Source organism: Pteronotus mesoamericanus, unplaced genomic scaffold (assembly GCF_021234165.1).
Source record: "Pteronotus mesoamericanus isolate MK-2021 breed Mesoamerican mustached bat unplaced genomic scaffold, CSHL_Meso_final contig_73, whole genome shotgun sequence".
Classification (NCBI taxonomy): Eukaryota; Metazoa; Chordata; class Mammalia; order Chiroptera; family Mormoopidae; genus Pteronotus; species Pteronotus mesoamericanus.
Window position 1 is genome coordinate 1,170,551 of NW_026555245.1, and position 19,092 is coordinate 1,189,642.

Sequence of the window (19,092 nt, forward strand, 5' to 3'; positions counted from 1 at the left end):
CAGCATCAAATTATAATCATTGTATTTTTCACTGCCGGGCACTTAAAAGTAAGTAAAAAATGCCATTTTACTTAAGAAAGTCCTTGATGAAGCAGTTAAAAAAAATCTTGAATTTTTAAAACATGCAACACCTATTTAGTTGGGGCACTGACTTTTTTCCCCTGAGACTGTCAAATAAATAATGACAATAGCCAACACAATAGCCATCCAGTGTGAATGGCCTATCTTGAACCATAAATACGCAGGTCATATAATAGAGTTGCATCTTATTGGTCATGTTGCATAATAAATTTGCTTCTGGTTGGTTAACTTTTGGTACCAGAAATCCTTATATACAAGTATAAGCACCTGATTTTTTAAAAAGCCACTTTGGATTACAAAGTGTTGGTAATTCTTATTATATTTTTTATAAATCAAAATTATACCTATTTTTTTGTCAGGCTGGCAAAAAATATGTTTTTTGATGCGCTGCATAATTTTAGTAAGTAGTTTATGTGCGCCATGAGAAGAAAAAGGTTGAAAATAGATGATTTAGAGAAAGAAGAATTGCTGAGGACAAAACTTGGGCCTATAATATTTAAGAGGCAGGTAGAAAACAAGGTATTTATTAATGAACTGGGCTCCATCTTAGGGTCATTGCCTACATCCCAAGTTTCGTACATTCAGGAATGACAATACAGCACTAGGAATATCTTTTAAAAAAACTCGATATACCTGAAATACTAAGGCTTATTAGTAGAGTAGTTCATACCAGTCTAAGCAAATCATTCTCTTAGAACATATTATGCCTAAATTTCTATTAAATTCTTACAATAAAGTGTACAGTAAAGATACTCACTAGCTTGCCAGCATGTCTGGCAGTTTCCGCGATGACAAGGTTCTTCACATCTATGAAGGCCACAACGTAGTTTCCTCCCGCAAATCAAAGGACACTTGTGCTCCTTATCCTAGGAAGAGATTTATATTTGTTTACAAAATCATGTCTATTTTGTTATCCATAAACAACAAGATTAATAATAAAAAAACTCCACATTTATGGATGAAACGATGTCTGAGATTAGCTTCAGAATAATCAGGGGAGGTAGAGTTAGTGGAGGCGTGGATGAATCAAGATTAGTGATGAGCTGATCACTACTAAAGTTGGACACTGGGTAAAAAAGACTCATACTAGTCTCATCTGCTATTGTATGTTAAAAATTTTCAATAACAACAGGAAGTCTTTAAGCCTTCGAACACTGGATTATAAATAAGTTTTGATATACTGTAAACTTTCAACTCTTCACCACGTCAATAAATTTTAAAAGTAATAACAATTACGTATTTTTATACATACATATACACATATATGTACGTGTGTATATATGCACTATTTCACTACTGGTACTATGTTATTTTGTACACACACACGACAAGAAAATGCAGTGCTGACTGCCAGGAAGACCCTTCTTTATTTAGTTCCACAAAAGGGAATATTTCAGACAACTAAAACTTGCTCCTTTCAAAAATGCCACACTCATTTGCCTACCCAAGGAGTATATGAAACCCGAAGCTCCAGCTGCTATGGTCAGAAATAGCACACAATCTCCTGTAGAGGACTGTATGTTCATCTAGTAGTCTTGGGCTCTGGGACCTGAGGCCTCTGTCTTTCTTCTTTCTCTTCCTCCATGTTACCACTGGCTGATTTTTTAACCTGAGATCAGCTTGATCTGGGCAGCTCTGACCCCTGCTCACAGGGCTCCTTCCAGTAATTTCTAAATCTAGGCTACATTCCAGATGGCTGAGGCAATCTGACTGTGCCTAATGATAGGCCCACTTACCACACAGCATATCTCATTACATTTATGCCGTCCACACAACCGTTTCTTGTTACACCGCTTGTCGCACATAAATGTAGCATCTGTTGTGGCCAATTAAAAAGGAAAACAAAGCAAAGGATATTAACATTCATTCAACAAATATCTGAGTGATGACAGGCTGAAGAAATAAAGATGTAACAATGTAAATAAGTGCTAAAAATGTTATTGTGAAAATACATGTTAAAATAACATACCACTTTTCTCTTGTCAGGTTGTCAAATAGAAAAAAAAAACAGCCCTGACTAGCGTGGCTCAGTGGGTCGGGCATGGTCCCGCAAACGAGGGGTTGCTGGTGCAGGTGCCTGGACTGCAGACCAGGTCCCCAGCGGGAGATGTGTAGGAGGCAGCCAATTGATGTTTCTCTTGCACATCTCTGTTTCTCTCCCTCTTTCCCCCTCCCTTCCCCTCTAAAATTAAATAAAATCTTTTAAAACAATAGAAGTGCATTAATGTAATTTTTTCTAATTATGTTTTTAATATCCAAAATTTTGACTGAGGTTTTGAGGCAGGTATTTCTCATTTGCGTCCATACAGCCACTGACCACCTTCTTCAGGCTAACAAATCCTTAATTTTGTTCAGAAATTGGGCACCCATGTGCTCAATTCGAAAGATGTATGAGCCTACCTGTCACGGTAGTGCCATTCCCCTTGTTAGTGAAGGGTTTAGGCAGAAGCATGTGATACAAAGTATATTGAGAGCCTTTTAGGACTCTTTCTTGCTCTATGAAGGAAGAGAAGTTTAAGAATCTCCCTTCTTTCCCCTATGTTGTTGGGTGAGAACCCAGTGTATGGAATTACAGCTAACTTTATACCCATGAGGGAAAAGCCAAAAAAGTCACAGATATGCTAAACTGGATCTTGGAATTACTAAGCTTAGAATGAACCAATCTTGGACCTGTTCTGCTACCAGACTTTCTGTTATGAGAGTAAGGTCCTTTATTGCTAAAGTCACTTTTCCTTGGGTTTTCCAATACCTGCAGCCAGAAGGATCCTAACCAATCAGCTTTCTTCCTGACCAGAATAAGAGTTTTTATTTTGTATACATTTATCTTCTATCACTTTTCAAAAAAGGTTTCAAGGGGGCTTAAACAAAAGGTTATGTGATGGTTGGCAAAACAGAAACAGAGCTATAATAGAATGGGTCATCAGAATCATGGACAAAGGAAGAAACAATATTAAAGGTTAAGAAAGTTGCTGGCTGAGCCTCTGTTCCTGGTATCCGACAACCTATCAAGGCTCAAAGCAAGCATTGGAGTCTGTGTGTAAAAAGTTTGCTTCACTAGATATTTACCTCACTTCTCCCCACCAATATTTTATTATGAAAATTTTCAGACATATAAACAAAATAAAACAATTTTACCGTAAACACTCATATGTCCACTACCTAGGTTCTACCATTAGTTATTTTTTTCAGATTATCTATTTTCTACCCACCCATCAATTTATCTTTTTTTAAATGTATTTTAAAGTAAGCTGGAGGCATGAATATACTTCCCCTAAAGTTTTCAGCACTTCATTAACTAGAATTCAACTTATGATTATTTATCCTTTTCTTATGAGGTAAAAGTTATATATAATGAAATGCACAAACGTTGTGTCCCTTCACTGAATTTTGACAAATACATAATCCTATAGAACATTACCTTTACCTCAGAAAATTCCCTCATGCCCCTTCCCATTCATACCTTCACTTTTGAGACTGGTGCATGGAAGCTCCTATGGAAAAAGAAAAAGAAACAGTAAGTACTTTTAAGAATAAATGAAACAAAACAACTGTAGTATAATGCTAAATGTAGCACGCATATCCCAAACACGCCATATTTCCCTGGCAGTCAATTTATTCATCAACATCACCTGTCTGGACCAAGGTCAGCCTAGTCCCTATATTGATATGCCTTACTCACAACAGGACCCCAGGTTTACTAACTTTTCATGTAAATATAATTGTAGCAGTCTTTGTGGCCTGGCCTTCAAATGCATAACAAATTAGGTATTATAAAGTCTGAATGCAAAGAAGGGCTGCTAAAGGTAGGAAAAGGAAAGAGAAATAACTGCCTGGGTACGTAGAGACAGAAAAAGCAAAAAAAGAACAGGTGTAAAAATCAAAAAATATGTAACAACTTGATGCTATTCAATGTAGGGGCAAACAGCTGTACACATTCAAGAGCAATCCTGACAACCTAGCTGGACTACAGCAAGTGGAATTACAGTATATCTTTGGCATTCAAAGTTTTATTACTGTGGCTTTCATTATGTGTGAATAGACCCAAAGGTCTATCACATGTAATTTTGCTGAGGTAAGATCCTGAATACATGTGTGGTGAGGCTGGTACATGCAGAGCAAGTCAGTCACTTTGGGTAGAGTGAGCATGGCTGGCTGTCCAGCAACTACATTTGTCTTTGGCTTTGATGCTATTTATAGGTTGCACTGTACTCAGCAATCAGCAAAATGATAAAAACATTTCTTCGTCATGAAGATGACCTGAGAAAAAAGGGGGCAGCTACCAGAGTTGGCAGCAGAAATGAAAGTCTAAGAAACTGAAGTGCTTTGGCTAGAAGATGTTTTAGATAAATGAATGAATTGGCTGGTTTTGACGATATGAAAAATTTCCCCATGTGCTCTCTAGAGATATAAAGCAAAGGCGACTCATGAAATTGCTGGAGTGAGTTTACTAGTTAATGCAAACACTGGATTCTACAAAGGAAATGACATGTTGGAGTGGTATCTATAACTGTAGGGAAAGACAGAGCTCTGATAAATCTCTATAATAAATATGAATTAGCAATAAAAACTTAAATACAGTATTCTTTATAAGGAGGCAGTAAGATATACCATACATTTCTCAAAGACTCCCACAAAAGGGATTAAAAGGAAACAACCCTGGAAACTTTAATAAGTTTTATGTACCTAGAAAACTTGTTTCTATGGAAAAATCCCATTCCATTACAAAAGATATTTCATGAAAAATCCATATTCATGAAAATCTGGCTCAATAATGAGATGATGATTATCAGCATTTCAAAGAGGTTTTTCACTTTGTCCAAGGGTTTAACAGAATTCATGTTGACAGTGAACTCGTATAGCAATTTTATAAGACTTTTATTTGCAAAAATTCAATTTACACATAGCTTTATAAGAATACACTCACTGCCACGGGGTCCACTATTAGAGGAAGTGAGGACAGAGAGTAAATGAAAAGCAAAAAAAGCTGAGCAAGAAAGGGATTGTTAGGGAGAAAGAAGCAAAGTGACAGCAGCCCTTTCAAGTTCACATGGCCAAACCTTGCTTGTGATTTTTCGTCACAAAGAGCACCTCTGAACATTATTAAATTTGTGATTACTAAATCACAGCATCTCAATCTTCAAACTCATATTTACAAGTATAAAGTGACCCTGTACCTGACATTCAGTGACCTTTCTGCCCTATGTATTCTGTGGTTTCTTTCAGAAAAAACAAAACAGAAAAAAAACCCCATAATGCTCATATAACTTTTGCATGTAAACTGTGCTTTTACATTTCTTTCTTTTATTCTGAAACTTAACTATAAATGTAGCTTTCAACTTATGGATTAGAGCCTCAGAATCATTTGCAAGTCAGCTGATACCAAGACCTTGGGCTGTATTTAAAAAACAGGACCAACTACTCAGAATTCTGTCTCCACTGGCCTGTGCTCTGCTGGGACAGGAGCTGATATGCACGGAAATGACTGGCAGTAGGTCAGGGAGCAGGACAGATCAACACTCAGTTGGCTCAAGTTGATTACTCAAAGACTTCCACAGGAAGGCTCCCTGCCTCTTCCGGCTACATACACAGGAATGGGCACTATGGCCTAATTTCAAAATTTAAGACATCCCTTTTATAAACACAAAGTCTAATCAAAACTGCCCAGGGCAGAAAGCAGACAAACCGGCTATACTTATCAACTAAAAAAAACCCAAACAAAACAACACTCATATAGTGAATAATTGTTACATAGAGATCTGACTTTTGTCATTGGCTTTTGGAAGATAATATCTAAGCCCTTGGAGTATCATGCCTGAGTGGGGTGTCATTGCATGTCTAGGGTCTTGGGTCGCAAGGAAATTGGGTCATACAGTCTAATAATATGATTTAGGGTACAGGCTGGCCACACTGGGTAGCCTTAGGGTGGGGGCTGACCACATCAGAAAGACCAATGATGTGATTTAGGGTGGGGGCTTTGAGTCACACAGTATCAGTAAACCTCTGGAAGGACTAGAGACTGAGATCAGCTACATAAGCAGTCAATCATGCCTACACGATGGAGCCCCAATAAAAACTGGGTGAGCATCCCTGGTTGGCAATGCTCCACGGTACTGTCACACACTGATGCTGAAAAAGTAACACTGCTCCACCTCCATGGGGAGAGGACAACTAGAAGCTTCCCAATTTGGTACTTTCTTGAACTCTGTCCTATGTGCTTCTTCCTTTGGCTGATTTTAATCTGTATCCTTTCCCTGTCATATACTGTAACCATGAATGTAACAAATTTCGCTGAATTCTGTGAGCCCTTCTACTGAATTATCAAAACTTGAGGGTTGTGTTGGGGACCACTGAACTTGTAGCTGGTATCAGAAGTGAGGGTAGTCATGTAGACTGTTCAATGTAATTCAGCAGTTGTCTAAAACCTTGCAGTGGGTATCAGAAGTGAGGGCAATCTTGTGGACTATGTTCTATTAGTTTACTCTTTGCAACAATGCTATTGTTTTTCCCTCCTAGCATCTAGCATAATCACACTTGCATTTGTTAGAGCTGTCTGTATACTTGCCTTTAGCTCGTGATTGGACCCTGAGCCTTGAGTGCCGGATCCCTTCTCCTCCCTAGATATCTATCCTATTAACTGGTCCATAGTAGGTGTCAGTACATACTGGCAGGATTGAATGAATCATAAGTAGTACGGCAGGAATAAAACTGAGGTTATTTTGATCCCTCCCCTTCCTTAATCACGAATTTAAAAGGCATTGGTGGTAACAACTCTAGCATTTTTGAGGATTTACCTTTGTTCTGAAAGTGCATCTGCAGGAAATAACTGATGTGCGAGAGCATGGTCCACAGTCTCCTTCATGGCAAAGTTTTTCACAGGTATGAATGAAATCTTTAATAAAAATAAAGAGAGCTAGGAATGAAACTTGCAGCTACTCACTTCAGACTCCCAAATTCACTAGCCACATGGGTCTTCTACCTGTTCCCTGCAAGTCCGGAATCAGAACTGAGGAAAGGATATCATCAATGCCCTTTCCCATGTCTTCCCTTCATGCAGTGGCTGGGCCTTTTCCAGCAAAGACAGGACCCAGCTTCAGTCACTAGAATATACTTTGGACTGCATGGTGCTCTGCCTATGTTAAAGAACAGATCTGTCTCTTTCTTTATTTTTCCTTATTTAGGCCCCAAGTCTCCAGGTTATACTTAGATCTCCTCAAAATTGTAGCCATAACTGATTTTACTGATATGTTCTTGACTGAAAATCACCTGGGGATCAAAAATAATCACACACCATGATCTATAGTGTCACTGACTAAAGCTCTGTGAACATTTGCTGATAGGTGGCCTGCCATTCTTTCTGCTAAACTAGGTTTAGGACAAGTCTCATTTCAAGGACCCCTCAGGGAACACCGATAGCCTCTTTAGCTTAATGGTATCTTTGACTCTAAAATCTATTTCCTAAAGATAGCACATAGTTGGATCTTGTTTTTTATTTTCTAAATTTGGTTTGACAATCTCTGTTTTTTGTTTAATTGTTTAATCTACCCACATTGTTATAACTGATAAATGGATTTACGTGTGCCATTTCACTTGGTTTTTTACAGGTTTCCTGCCTTTATTGTTAAATCTAATCTCCCTTTAGTGCTTTCTTTCACATTAAGTGAATATTAAGTGTAACATTTTTTTCCTTTAATGGTATTTTTTTACTATATTTTAAAAGTTATTTTCTTAATGGTTACTCTAAGGGGTTTACCATATGCACCTTACCAGAATCTACTTCAGATTTAATTAACTACCTAATTCCAGTGATATAAAAGCCTTACTAGTATGTAGCTATATTCCCTCTTCTCTTTTGTGCTATTGTTATAGATATGACATATATATTACAAACCCAATAATATAATTATTACTTTATATAATGTTATGGTCTATTACAGAGGCTGAGAAAAGAGAACATTATATACTTACAGTATATAATGATTTCCTTCATTTGTTTCTGTGACCCTGAGTTACCATCTGGTATCATTTCCTTACTCCAGTACAACATTGATCCCACTCACCTCCTTTGTGCTATTATTATCAGATATACTTCTATATATTATAGGCCAAACAATCCAATTATAAACATATTATTTTATACAAGTGCTTTTTAAAATCAGTTGAGGAAAGAATATGCATTTATACTATCTAATTATGTGATACCTTTACTCTGTTTTTCTTGTATGGATTTGAATTTACCTCCGGGTTTACTTGCTTATAGCCTGAAGAACTTCCTTTAATATTATTTATTGTAAAGTAGCACCAAATTTTCCATTCTATTTTCATTTTTGAAAGACAGTCTTGCTGGATAGAAGATTCTTGATTGGCAGGTCTTTTTCTTTCAGCACTTTGAATAGGTCATCTCACTGCTTTCTGGTTATGATGCAGTATTATCCATCTTTTCTGATGAGAAGTCTGCTGTTAATCTCATAGGGATTCCCTTGAGTCATTTTCTCTTGCTACTTTTAAAGATTTTCTCCTTATCTTGGGCTTTCAGCATCTTTACTATTTGTCTAGATGTGGAGCTCTTTGAATTTACCCCATTTGAGTTTTCTAGACTTCTTAGATAATGTTTTTTTAAATAAACTTGGAAAGTTTTCAAACCATTATTCCTTTGACTAATTTTCTGCTCATTTCTCCTCTCCTGGTATTCTCATTATATACATAGGCTTATGTGCTTAAAGGTGTCCCTCATTTCTCTGAGGCACTGTTCACTTTTCATTCTATTGTCTCTCTGTTCTTGCATTAGATAATCTCTATCAGTTGTACCTTCATATTCTTTCATCCTTTCTTCTTCCAGCTCAAATCTACTGTTGAGCCCATTTAATGAATTTTTCATCTTAATTATTGAACTTTCCAACTCCAGATTTCCCATTTTGTTCTTTTTTATAATTTCTATCTCTATTCATATTCTCTGTTTGATGAGACAATGTCTTTAGACCTTCCTTTACCTCTTTAAGCATGGTTTCCTTTAGTTCTTTAAACATGCTACCTTGAAGTTTTTGTTAAGTCTGACAAAGGTCACTGTCACAGAAAAGAGAAAATTTCTATTGCCTGTGTTTTTCCCCATTTCTTTGCATACTTCATAACTTTTGCTGGAAACCAGACATTTTTGGTAATATAAAGTTTGTAGCAACTCTGGATACTGCTCTCCACAGATTTTTTGTTGTTCGCTTGTTTATTTGTTTTGTGGCTTTTCTAGGCTGCTTTAGTGAAGTCTATTTCCCCTGTGGTATGAAGCCTTTGGTGTCACTCTTTGGAAGGCAGAGTCTTGAGGTGTGTAGTCACTCTGGGATGACAATGGTTTTAGCAGAGCTCTCTCCAACTCTCTCTTTCCCTGATCTCTCTGTTAAGCTGTCTGCCTCACATTACTCTCAATTCTGAGGCTCCACTAATTGCTGGTTTGTTGCTCTCCTGTTTTCAACAATGCCTTAAAGCATAAATCACTCAGCAGTTTGATCGAAGGAAGTATGGGCAGGGGTAGTCTTTGAGGCAAGTCTGCGAGGCTTGTTCTGACCCCAGGAAGGCTCCACTTAGCCATCTCTTTCCCTGGCTCTTTCTGGTGAGCTAGTTGGCCTCTGGTTAGGCTTACTGCTCTTCATTAAGAGGAGTTACTGTTATCTAAAGGGCCTTAACCCTGAACTTTCCCCTACACTGTTTCAAATTAAAGTCAGTTCCTTTGGGGAACACTTTGGAGCTTGTTTTCCTACGGACTGCCTCACCTCCTGGGAAATCTCAGCCATAACTCTGGGTTCTGGATGGGACAGTAGCCTCCAATCTTCTTGGCTTAATTTTCCCAGTGTGAAACCTCTGCCCTACAAGTGAGCCAGGGTGAGGGTGATGGGGGCCCCAGTATTCTCACCTATTGTGATTGGGGTAGAGCCTCTGACAAAAGGAAGAGGGCCCCTGACCTCTCAGTCGTGTTTACCAGAAATTTAGCCTCTTTGACTTAGAGTTAGAGTTAGAGTTAGAGAAATGCTGGTAGTCTGCTCCACCTAGTGGAAAACTCTTGACTAGAAGCTGAGGGCAGAGGAAGCCCTGTCTTCTTGGGCACACCCATCCTGAAAGGACCTTTTGTTAAGCTGGGGGGGGGGGGGGGGGGGCGGGGAGGAAGAAGTGAGTCATAACTCAGATGACACAGACTCTTGCTGTTCTTTCTGAATTTCAGTCGATTTTCTTCAATAACTATTTCTTCATGATGTATGTCTGTAGGACAATTTCCAGAGACTTTAAATGGTTGTTTAAAAAAAAAAAAAAAAAGTGTCACTAGCTAGCTTTCCTTGTTTTGCTGGGGAATGGGTCCAAGTAGCTGCTCATGCTACCATTCTGAAAGCAGAACTCCACCTAGTCTCTTATACTAAAGCTGTATGTCTAGAATGGAAATTTCCTATTGGGAGAAATATTAAAAGACCTAAACAAGCTTTATACAGATATGCCAGATCTGAATAAATTTGTGAGTCACTGTTACCACCAATGATGGACTTGCCTTTGAGCTTCTCAATCCAACTCAGCCTAGTTACTTAAAGGTCTGCCATGATTAAAATCCTTGACCTGATCTTACCTCACGCCTATGTCAGTACATACTGATAATTACCATCCTTCTTTTGCTCAAGTCCCTTGCACTACCCATTTTACATTTTTTTCTATCATTGCCAGCAATATTTCTTAGCCTCAGAATAGAATTTTCGGTGATCATATATGAAATTCTTAGAAAACTGACTTATGTGCTTTCTGAAAAGGGAAGATCTTTACCATCCTTCTTGATTTTGAAGCCATTTGTCTTCTGTTTCACAGGGCTTGTATAAAGATACATTTTCACAGCAGAACCAACAGACGACTGATTTTCTTAATGTGTTTAGAACATGTATTAAAATATGAGAAGAGAGCATTTCTCTTCTGTACATGATTTTAAAGTCAGACTGAAAAAAAGAATTAGGTAGGATGCTCCTACTGGTTCCTGCTGGTACCTGGAAGAAATGTGAACTCTCCTTTTTTGATAAAAGTGCAAACCCAACCTGAAGATTTTAGCTTTACCACAGTTAGTTATAGGAACATCTCTTTTATTCAGACTTTGTTGCCCACTTTCATTTTTCTAAGCACATGGCCTTGGAACACTCACTTAGGAGAGAAGTTGCCAGGTCATTGCAAAACTGTACACATTTTCTGAGCCCTTGGGTTTTCCCAAGGACTGCCTCGGAAAGTCTCAGTCATAACTCAGACTATTACTTTATAGCTAATTCCACCAAACCTTTTCTGGTTTCTACATCCAAGTAATCAGAATCCACAAGTCAGAAGAAAGGGAGAGCCACTATAGGTAGGACAAGCATTGACAAGAAAATAGACAACGGAAAACTTTAGTAAGTAGAAAAAACAATACAAACTGCACATAGGTATGGGCAAATTGCCTGAGAAACCTCAGCAGTCCCTGAGGCCATCACTGTATTCAGCATAATACAATAACTGAGACTGAAAAAAACGATGACTCTGAGTCAGTAAAGGGAAAGACATTATCTTCAGTTACCTTTGTTTAACAAAAGAAGAGATTTTAAGAAAAATGTCTATCTAAAATTATGCTCAGGAGGTATTATCCTCAGCCAGATGGGAAACTTAGCTATAAAACAATGACATTTCTTGAGTGGTCCAAATGGCTAGTTTTAATGTACTTACAATTTTAGTGAAGATGTTCCTATTATATGAAAATACTTTTAAGCACTTAACTGAACCCTGGGTTAGTAAAAAGAATATATGGCATTCATACTACTGTAGGCTACTAAGAGAAATGATACCGGACCCCACATTCCCCAAGGAGCACTATCTCACCACAACTGACCTGAGTTAGCAATAAAACACCCAATTAGAAATTACTTCAGCAAATGTGGGTTTTCATAAGTATATTCTGAGGAGGAAAGAAAATATGCCTGCATAAATTTGATCCTAATATTTAGAAAAACCTCTGATATTGTAATTGGAATTTAAAACTATTTTGCTCAAGTAGTCATTGCTGCTAAACATTTACATTTGTATGCCAACTAGTTACCTAAGGAACCACAAGGCAGAGGCTTGCCGCACACTTTTCCACATGTAGGGACAGGATCCATGCACGTTTTCCGACCACTACTTCCAAGGTCTAGCAATTGGCTGAGAGGAGTTTGCCCACAAGGGCAACAGCGCACCAGATGGGGGAGCCGAGGGCACGGTTGGCAGGGCTGAGGGTGGCACACCTGGGAGCACATGTGGTTCCCACATTTCAAAACCCTGTTCAGCAACAACAACGGATTATTAGATAATTGTTGCAAAAATACAGCTTTATTCTAACTGAGAAAAACATAAAACCTTACTTGCCGCATATCTTCAAACAGCCAAAATCCCCAAATCCATCAGACTTTCCTATGTCTGTTCCACATAACACGTCTCGGGAGGTGCTGCCACAGTAGCATACTTGAGGACACAATTTCAAAAACAAGAGATTAGTAACCTGTATGGGTTCTTAAAATATTCCAAACAATCTATAGGGAAACACAAAATACTTCTATTAGTGTTGATCAGAACTGATGCAGAAGTGAATGTGGCTTATATAGCAGCTCTAAGTCCCATTTAAGAGTTTCATCATAGGAAGAAATAAAAGAATCCTTTTTAAACTCTGTCAGTAGCTCATGGTGCCTCTGTAGCATATCCTGAAAGCAGCATTAGAGTAAACCAACCCTCTAAATTAAGAGACTAATATCTAGTGCATAAGGTCATGACTGAAAACCAAGATTGTGAGTTCAATCTGAAGTAATCATGTTCAAATATTCACACTGAGTAAAAAGTTTCAAATAATTTGAGACTTTTATTTGCTAGATTGAGAATCTAGCCTAACATAGATTTTCCTGTGGATTCAAGAAAAAACGTATTCTTTTATCTCTTGGGGTCAGCAATAAATGTGTTATGTTTAAGGAGTTACGTTTCTGATGTATTATTATGTAACAAAGCCGGATAAGAATTTTCATCAGTTTAATTTTTCTGTCACTTTACTTTTCAATATATAATGAAAATTTATCTCATTAAAATCAGTCTGTGCAAATATACTGAGTCCAACATAAATGCAGACCAGAGGAGTAAAACTAAATTGAAATTCTGCAGCTCTAACGGCACTTTTCTTCTTTCTCAGTGTACTTATATATCTACTTGCACAGAAAACCATCAGAATAAATATAACATTATATAATCATACCAAATCTTAAAATCACATACCTGGTAAAAAAATAAAATAGAATGCTTCTAACAGAACATCAGAAATAATGCTTATAAATGTTGGATATTTTAAATTGAATTTATTGGTGTGACATTGGTATAAAATATTGTCCTGAACAGACCAAAAACTTTTACTGAGACATGGAATGGAGGAAAGCCTCAAATCAATAAAGACATACTCTGAGTGTTAAAAAAGATACATTCCATAGCTAGTATCAAGTGTTGGAGAGGATGTGGCGAAAAGGAAGCCTACATACACTGTTGGGGGGATTATAAATTGGTGCAGCCACTATAGAAAATAGTATAAAGGTTCCTCAAAAAGTTAAGAATGAAACAACCATATGATCCAGCTATTCTGCTGCTGGTTATTTATTTGAAGAATAAAAAAAACACTAATTCAAAAAAGATATATGCACCCCGTATGTTTATTACAGCATTATTTACAACAGCCAAGATAGGGAAACACCTAAACCACTGACAGGTAAATGGATGAAGAAGATGTGGTGTATATATACAACAGAACATTACTCAGCCATAAAAAAAATGAGCCCTGACGGATGTGGCTCAGTTGGCTGGGGTCACCAGTTGGATCCCCATTCAGGGCACATACCTGGGTTATGGGTTTAGTCCCCAGTCAGGGTTCATGTAAGAAGCAACCAATCAATATTTCTCTCACACACTGATGCTTCTCTCCCTCTCTTTCTCCCTCCCATCCCCTCTCTCTAAGAATAAATAAATAAAATCTTAAAAAAAAAAGAAACTTGCCCTTTGTGACAACACGGATGGACCTTGGGAACATTATGCTAAGTGAAATAAGTCACATGGAAAAGGCTGAAAACTCTCATTTCACCCATATGAAATATAAAACAAAAACCAAACCAAACAAAAACAAATGTAGATACAGACAACGGATTGGTGGTTATCAGAGGGGAAGGGGAGTGGGAGAGAACAAAATGGGTAAAGGGGGTCAAAATGTACGATGATGGATATAAACTAGACTACTGGTGGTAAGCACACTACAGTGTATACAGATACCAAATTATAATGGTGTACACCCGAACTTATATAAATTTTATTAACCTATATTACATCAATTAAAAAAATATATAAGGGGACTTCTGGTTGTTGTAAGTGTGTGGACTGTGAGTTTTTTAACCTTTCTAGAGAAAATATGGCTAAAAGCTTCTGTAGTAAGTGAAAAAGGGAAATGTTTGCTGAAAAGAGAAAAAAAGAATGCCTCAAAGGACCTTAGCAGACTTAAAAGTATTCTGAAAGTAAATACTGATGTTTTAATGAAAGATGTTCAAGAGAGGATAACTGCGGTGGTCTGCAAACATTCTGAAGAGAAAACCCAGTATGTGGTAAAAGATGAAAAAGATGATGTGAAAATGGAGACTGATTTTAAGAGAAAGTCTTCTAGACCAGCATGGACAGTACCCTATATGAATGAACCAGAGGCAAAGAAGAAGGCTGAAGGAAAAGCAAAAGCAAGGGAAAGGGAAAATCGAAGCAAAAGCAGTGAAGGCAGCTAAAGGTTTGGCTTGGTAGCCTTTTTAAAAGTTGAGAAAAGCCATGCGGGACAGATCTCTGATTTCAGCTTCCATCAAATGAAAACTTAGTTTCTGTATTATGAGTGGGCCTTCTTCTTCAATTCAAAACCAATATAACTCCTCAAATTTGTTTTGGGAATTGAGAAAAATATTTTCTTTGATGAATAATATTCTTTGATATTTTAACTAGATGCTGTCCAATATGCAGGGATTATCAGACATCAAAATTCTATTAAGTATTAGCGTGGATTTTTGGGTCTTAGTAAAGATAAATGATATTATACTAATTGAGATTTAAAGAGAACTATTTATATAGTGTTATTTTAAAATATTATGTCAGTGGATCTTATATGCAGTACTTGTTTGGAGTTTTTATTTTGTATAATAATAAAAGGCAATTTATAAAAGGGATAAATGGTGATGGACGGAGACTTGATTTGGGGTGGTGAACACACAATGCAATATACAGATGATTTTTATAGAATTGCACACCTGAAACATATAATTTTATTAACCAATGTTACCCCAATAAAGTCAATAAAAAAAAATAGTAAGAGGTATTTTGTTTAAAAAAAAAAAGAAAAAAATATATTTCATCTTCAGTAAGTACATGTTTAGTTTCATCCTGCTCTAAAACTCATTCATACATTCATTCATTCATTTATCCATCCATTCACTCATTCATTCAGTATTATTGGATTAATTATATAGATGACCAAAAAATTCAATCAGCATTTTTGGGATCAATGAATTGATAAAACTTAGCAAATGGGAGCTTCTGTAAGGAGGCTTTTCTTTGCTAAGAGGCTTTTTTCAGAGGTATGAGTAGACACCTCTGAACAAAAGTAATCAAGGGTCAGAAAACAGTAACAACAGAAACAAAATGGAGCCCCTAATCACCAGGAAACAATCTGAGCACAATACAAAAATGCTCTGCTATGCTTAGGAACAACAGACAGAAGTGTGAGCTGGTGACAGAAGAGCTGGGTGGAGCTGGTTGAAGAATATTAAGGAACCAAAGACAGCCTGGAAGCAGCTCTCTACTGCCAGCCTTAACTTGTTCAAGCATTTTTATCAACCCAGGAATGAAGATTTAAAAGGAGACTTCTGGTCAAGATGGAGGCATAGGTAAACACAGCTTGCCTCCTTGCACAACCACAGCAAAAATTTTAACTAGACTACAAAACAAATGCCCAGAATCGTCAGAAAATCGACGAGGCTAGGCTAAGATGTTATTGGGATGTAACCTCATCACAAGTCGAGGAGCATCTGTTTTCCATTTTATGAACACACCACATTTTGTTTCTCCATTCATCAGTTGATAAACATTTGGATCGTTTCCACATTTTCACTACTATGAATAATGCTGCTATAAACATCTATTCACGTTTTGCATAGACATAAACATAATTTCATCTCTTTTGGATATATGTTTATAAGTGAAATTGCTGGGTCCCAGGGTAATTCTACGTTTAACCTTTTAAGGCATCAAAGGCTGTTTTCTAAAGTGGTTATACTATTTTACTGTTATTATGCTTTTAAATTACCTTTCCCTAGTGTTTAAAGGTATTAAGCACTTTCCATGTGTTTATTAGCCATGTACATATATAAAATTAATTTGAGAGAGAGAGAGAGAGAGAGAGAGAGAGAGAGAGGAACATCAATTTATTGTTCCACTTATTTATGCATTCACTGGTTGTTTCTTGTATGTGCCCTGTATGGGGATCGAACTGGCAACCTTGGTGTACCAGGATGATGCTCCAACCGAGCTACCCAGCCAGGGCCATTTATATATATTTCTTTTGTGAAGTATCTGTTCAGGTTTTTTCTCACTGTTTAAGTAGTTGATCTTTTTTTTGTGTGGATTTGTAGGAGTACTTTAAATACAATCTATGATTTATCTATTTCCTTAACGGCTCCTTTTGATGAGTAGAAATGTTTAGGTTTGATAAAATACAATTTTTTTCTTTTATGATTAGTATTTTTATTGCTCTGTCTGAGCTATCTTTGTCTGAACCCAAAATCATGAAAATATTCTCTTATAGTTTCTTCTGGAAGCTTTATGTTTTTGGACTTTACATTTAAGTCCATGATCCATGTATTGACTGAATTAATTTTTGTGTAGAGTGAGATAGGGGTTCAGGTTCATTGTTCTAGCAACGTTTATAAAAAGACTCTCCTTTTACCATTGAATTATCTTAACAGTCTGGTTGAAATTCAACTGAATGTATGTATGTGGGTCTATTTCTGTACTCTATTTTCCTCCATTGACCTAGTAGTCTCTCTTTACATCAAAAATTGCAGTCATAATTACTGTAACTTTGTAAGTTTTGGAATCAGGGAGTTTAACTGTCAATTTCATACATTTTTTCAAGATTATTTTGAACTTTCTCGATCCTTTTCAAGTAATTGCTTTTAAAAGTTGTCTAAGAAGTTCCTTTTAAATGACATTTTAAAATCTATTGTCTAGCCCTGGCCATGTAGCACTGTTGTTAAGAGCATAGTCCCAATATGCCAAAGTTGCAGGTTTGATCCCTGGTCAAGGCACATACAAGCATCAACCAATGAATGCACAAATAAGTGGAACAACAAATCAATGTTTCTACCTCTCCCTTCCTCCTTCCCTCCCTCCCTCAAATAAATAAATTAATAAAATCTATTGTCCAAATTTTATAAAACAATGACCTACACTGGTATTATGCAAAAAAAAATAATGAAAACCATCTAAGCATTAATATACCTCCAGTTCTTTCTACCCAAGGTACAAAAGCTAATAGTCTTTATGACTACAGGTTTGAGATGAATCCATGTCATCAAGATAACTATAAATAAGGTTCCAGAAAAGTACACAAGTTTTGCTGGATGGTGTGTTCACCACTTACCTTGGTTCAATATGATCCGACAAGGCTGGCACTGACCCCCATGGCACAGCTCAGCACAGTGGTGCTGACCACAGTTCAAAACATTCTCACATGGGTTAGAACAGTGGACTGAAACAGCCTGACCACAGCGAACTGTGTGCCTGTAAAGACAGTAGATGTAAAGACAGCATTAGTCTAATGTTGGACATTAAGTTCCTGTTTGTAATTAGCTAAACTACTACGAGAGCACAAGCCCTGCCCCAAAGCCTACTAAACGTTTCTCTTGGCCCTGTTTCCATGACTTTTTCTTTGTTTCCCTCCTCCAATCCCTATTTCCTCAATTACTCTCCCCTTCTCCACTTTTTTCTTGTTCCTCCTTTGCTTTCCTTATTTCCCATTCTGCCTTTCTCTGTCCCCTATCTTCTGGCCAGTGAGGAACTAAAGGCTATTCCTAGGACTTCCAGCCAAGATGGAGCCATAGATAGATACACTTTGTCTCCTTGCACAACCAAAAAAAAGGACAACAAATTTAAAAACAAAAAATAACCAGAACTGCCAGAAAATCAAACTGTACAGAAGTCTGACAACTAAGGAGTTAAAGAAGAAACATTCATCCAGACCGGTAGGAGGGGTGGAGACAGGCAGCTGGGGCAAAGAGGACATGTGACAAGGCAGTGGCTGGAGGACTGGTGGGAGAGGCGGTGGCTGGTCCCACATTTATATGCAGATAAACAGGGAGGAACAGCTGGGAAGCAAGACAGACTGCGCAACCTAGGGTTCCAGTGCAGGAAAAGAAAGCCTCAAAATCTCTGGCTGTAAAAATCTATGGGGGGGATGCAGCAGTGGGGGAAACTCCCAGCTTCACAGGAGTGTCCGCTGGAGAGACCCATGGGGTCCTAGAACATAAACAAACTCACCCACCCAGGAATCAGCACCAAAAGGGCCCAATTTGCTCTGGGTAGTGAGGGAAATAACTGAAGTGGGGCAAGAGCTGAGCAAACAGCATTGTTCCCTCTCTGACCCCTCCACCACATACAGCGTCACAACACAGTGACCTGGGTTGCCCCTGCTCTGGCAAATACCTCAGGCTCCACCCCTTCCAATGTAAGAGATGTGCTGAGACAAAGAAATATGGCCCAAATGAAAGAACAGATCAAAGCTCCAAAAATAGAACTAATCAATGAAGAGATAGCCAATCAGATGCACAGTTCAAAACACTGGTAATCAGGATGCTCACAAAAATGGTCGCAAAATGGAGGAAAAAATGAAGGCCATGCCAAATGAAATGAAGAAAAATATACAGGAAACCAACAGTAAAGGGAAGAAAACCA

General features: G+C 37.6%; 1 protein-coding gene and 1 pseudogene across 1 annotated transcript in view; one reads left to right on the forward strand and one right to left on the reverse strand.

Annotated features, from left to right (window-relative positions):
• NFX1 (nuclear transcription factor, X-box binding 1) overlaps positions 1-19,092 on the reverse strand; it is a 63,801-nt gene that overhangs the window by 21,019 nt on the left and 23,690 nt on the right. The window contains exons 7-13 of the mRNA XM_054582918.1: positions 17,783-17,922; positions 12,456-12,555; positions 12,155-12,372; positions 6,873-6,970; positions 3,542-3,572; positions 1,818-1,897; positions 839-947 (exon numbers count right to left, since the gene is read on the reverse strand). Coding sequence (XP_054438893.1) covers positions 839-947; positions 1,818-1,897; positions 3,542-3,572; positions 6,873-6,970; positions 12,155-12,372; positions 12,456-12,555; positions 17,783-17,922 — 776 coding nt within the window. The remainder of the gene's footprint in view (positions 1-838; positions 948-1,817; positions 1,898-3,541; positions 3,573-6,872; positions 6,971-12,154; positions 12,373-12,455; positions 12,556-17,782; positions 17,923-19,092) is intronic.
• Positions 14,522-14,925, forward strand: LOC129078210 (protein LLP homolog; annotated as a pseudogene).